Source organism: Penaeus chinensis, chromosome 2 (assembly GCF_019202785.1).
Source record: "Penaeus chinensis breed Huanghai No. 1 chromosome 2, ASM1920278v2, whole genome shotgun sequence".
NCBI lineage: Eukaryota > Metazoa > Arthropoda > Malacostraca > Decapoda > Penaeidae > Penaeus > Penaeus chinensis.
This window is the reverse complement of record NC_061820.1, coordinates 11,423,973-11,426,472: the sequence shown is the minus strand read 5'-3', so window position 1 is coordinate 11,426,472 and position 2,500 is coordinate 11,423,973. Positions and strand designations below refer to the sequence as shown.

Below are 2,500 nucleotides of genomic sequence, written 5' to 3'. Positions count from 1 at the left end.
GCGCGGCGCGAGGCAGTGCGCGAGAGGGGCAGGCTGTGCGCGAGGGCGCGCGAGGGGCGGCGGCTGCGCGAGGGAGAGACGCGGGGCGCGTGGCACGAGCGCGGGCCGAAGCGAGGGGAGAGAGGAGCGCGCGGGGCGCGGCGAGGGGGCGCGCGGCGAGCGAGGCGGCGAGAGGGGCGCGCGGCGCGCTGTGGGGGAGCGCTGCCGAGCGCGGGGGGCGGGGAGAGGCGCGGGAGAGAGCGGGGGTCTGGCGGGCGCTGGACGCTCGAGCTGGGCACGCGCGCACGCGCGAGGGACGACGAGAGGGGGGAGCGGCAGCGCGAGTCGACGCGCAAGGGACGACTCGACGGCGGCGCGCAGGGCGCAGCGCACGGGGCCGAGCGACAGGGGGCGGGCGACACAGCGGGCACGAGCGGCGTGCTCAGGGCGAGAGAGGGGAGAGAGCCGCGACACAGCGGGCGGCTAGCGCGGGGCGAGTCGCGAGGGACGAGAGCAGGGGGGGCGGGGCGCGCGGGTAGCGAGCTCGGCGAGAGAGGATGTGGAGGGAGAGAGAGGGGCCGAGTGGTGAGCGAGGGAGCGACGAGGGGCGTGCGCACGCGCGATGGCACGAGAGGCGGGGGGAGAGGCGAGCGCGGGCGACGCGCGGGGAGCGAGGCGCGAGCGGAGTGAGCGATGGGCGCGCGGACGCGGAGCGGTGAGATGAGGGGCGCGCGGAGAGCGAGGGCGCAGCGTGGGGAGAGCGGGGTGAGCGAGGGCGAGAGCGGAGAGAGCGGGCGAGAGGAGACAGAGGAGCGAGAGGGCGCGAGCAGGGGAGCGAGGGCGGCGGAGAGAGCGAGCGCAGAGTGAGGAGCAGCAGAGAGAGAGAGCGAGAGAAGAGAGAGAGCTGACGAGAAAAACGCGAAGAGAGAGACGAGAGCAGACGAGCAGAGAGAGAAGCGAGCGCGAGCGTCGCGCGAGTCGCGCGAGCAGCTCGCGCGCGACGGCGAGTGGGAGAGGCGCTGGCGAGCGATGGTAGAGAGAGAGAGAGCGCTGCAGAGCAGAGCTGGCGAGCGCAGCTCGTCGGGCGAGACGCGCCAGCGAGCGGAAGAGAGGCCGAGCGAAACAGAGCTGACCAGACGAGGCGACAGCGACGCGCAGCGCGCGCGCGCGAGAGCCGCGAGCGGAGAGCACTCAGGGAGCGCGCGCGCGAGATGGTTAGCGATGGAGCGCGGATGGCGAGCAGCAGCATGGACGCGCGAGCGAGAGAGAGAGATGAGAGAAGAGCGCGAGCGAGACGGCGAGAGAGAGAGCGAGAGCGGGAGAGAGCTAGCGAGAGAGCGAGAGAGAGAGCGAGAGAGAGCGCGCCAGCCACAACCCGGAGCAGCAGCGCGAGCGAGAGAGAGCAGAGCGACGAGACGACGAGAGCGCCGCGCGAGCGCGCGCGAGCGGGAGATGGACGCGAGACTGGTGCGAGCAGGAGACCGAGAGGGAGAGCGACGAGAGCGCGAGAGGCGCGAGAGAAGCGCACGCGCGAGGCAGCGAGAGCGACGGGCGCGGTCGCGCGACGCGAGAGAGCGAGCGAGCGCGCGAGCGAGCTAGCGAGAGAGCTCGACGAGAGCAGAGCGCGGGCGAGCAGAAGAGAGAGAGAGGGAGAGAGCGGTGGAGATGGCGAGAGGTGGAGAGATATGGAGCAGCGCGTTCGAGCGAGCGAGAAGCGCGAGCGAGGAGAAGCGCGAGCGAGAGCAGCAGCGCGATAGCAGCGCAGCGAGAGAGAGTAGAGCGACGCGCGTGAGAGAGCGGGCGAGATGGCAGCTGCGATGGACGCGAGAATGGAGAGAGCTGGCTCGCACGCGCGAGCGAGACCGCGGCGCGAGCGCGCGAGACGAGCGCGCGCGGCGAGCGCGCGAGACAAGGACAGCGCGCGAGAGCGCTCGAGCGAGCGAGGCGGGGCGCGCGCGGGCGCGACGCGCGAGATCGCGCACGCACGGCGCGCGGAGCGCGACGCTCGCCGCGCGCTCGCGAGCGAGCGACGCTTTCCTCTTTCTCTGTTTTCTCTCATTCTCTCTCTCCTCTCTCTCTTTATACTCTCTCTCTCTCTCCTCTTCCTCTCTCTTTCTCTCTCTATCTCTCTCTCTTTCTTTTCTACTCTCTCTCTCTCTCTCTCTCTCTCTCTCTCTCTCTCTCTCTCTCTCTCTCGTCTTTCTCTCATTCTCATCTCATTCTCTCTCATTCTCTTCATTCTCTCTCTCTCTCTTTCTCTCTCTCGCCTCTCTCTCTTCTCTCTCTCTCCCTCTCTCTCCTCTCTCTCTCTCTCTCTCTCTCTCTCCCTCTCTCTCTCTCTCTCTCTCTCTCTCTCTCTCTCTCTCTCTCTCTCTCTCTCTCTCTCTCTCTCTCTCTCTCCGTCTTTCGTTAACTGGCTTGTCATCTTGTGCTCTGGTTTCTGTCCGGGTGACCTTAATGTTATATCTATGTCTCCATAAGAGATGAGACATGGTTGCGACGGACGCATGCGTACGATATA

General features: G+C 68.2%; 1 protein-coding gene across 1 annotated transcript in view; it reads right to left on the bottom strand.

The window, feature by feature from the left end:
* The window catches only part of LOC125034173 (vegetative cell wall protein gp1-like), a 3,101-nt gene extending 630 nt beyond the window's left edge, over positions 1-2,471 (bottom strand). The window contains exons 1-2 of the mRNA XM_047625858.1: positions 2,394-2,471; positions 1-462 (exon numbers count right to left, since the gene is read on the bottom strand). The exon at positions 1-462 is cut by the window's left edge and continues 630 nt beyond it. Of these exons, the coding sequence (XP_047481814.1) occupies positions 1-462; positions 2,394-2,471 (540 nt within the window). The remainder of the gene's footprint in view (positions 463-2,393) is intronic.
* Between the last annotated feature and the right edge of the window lie 29 nt (positions 2,472-2,500).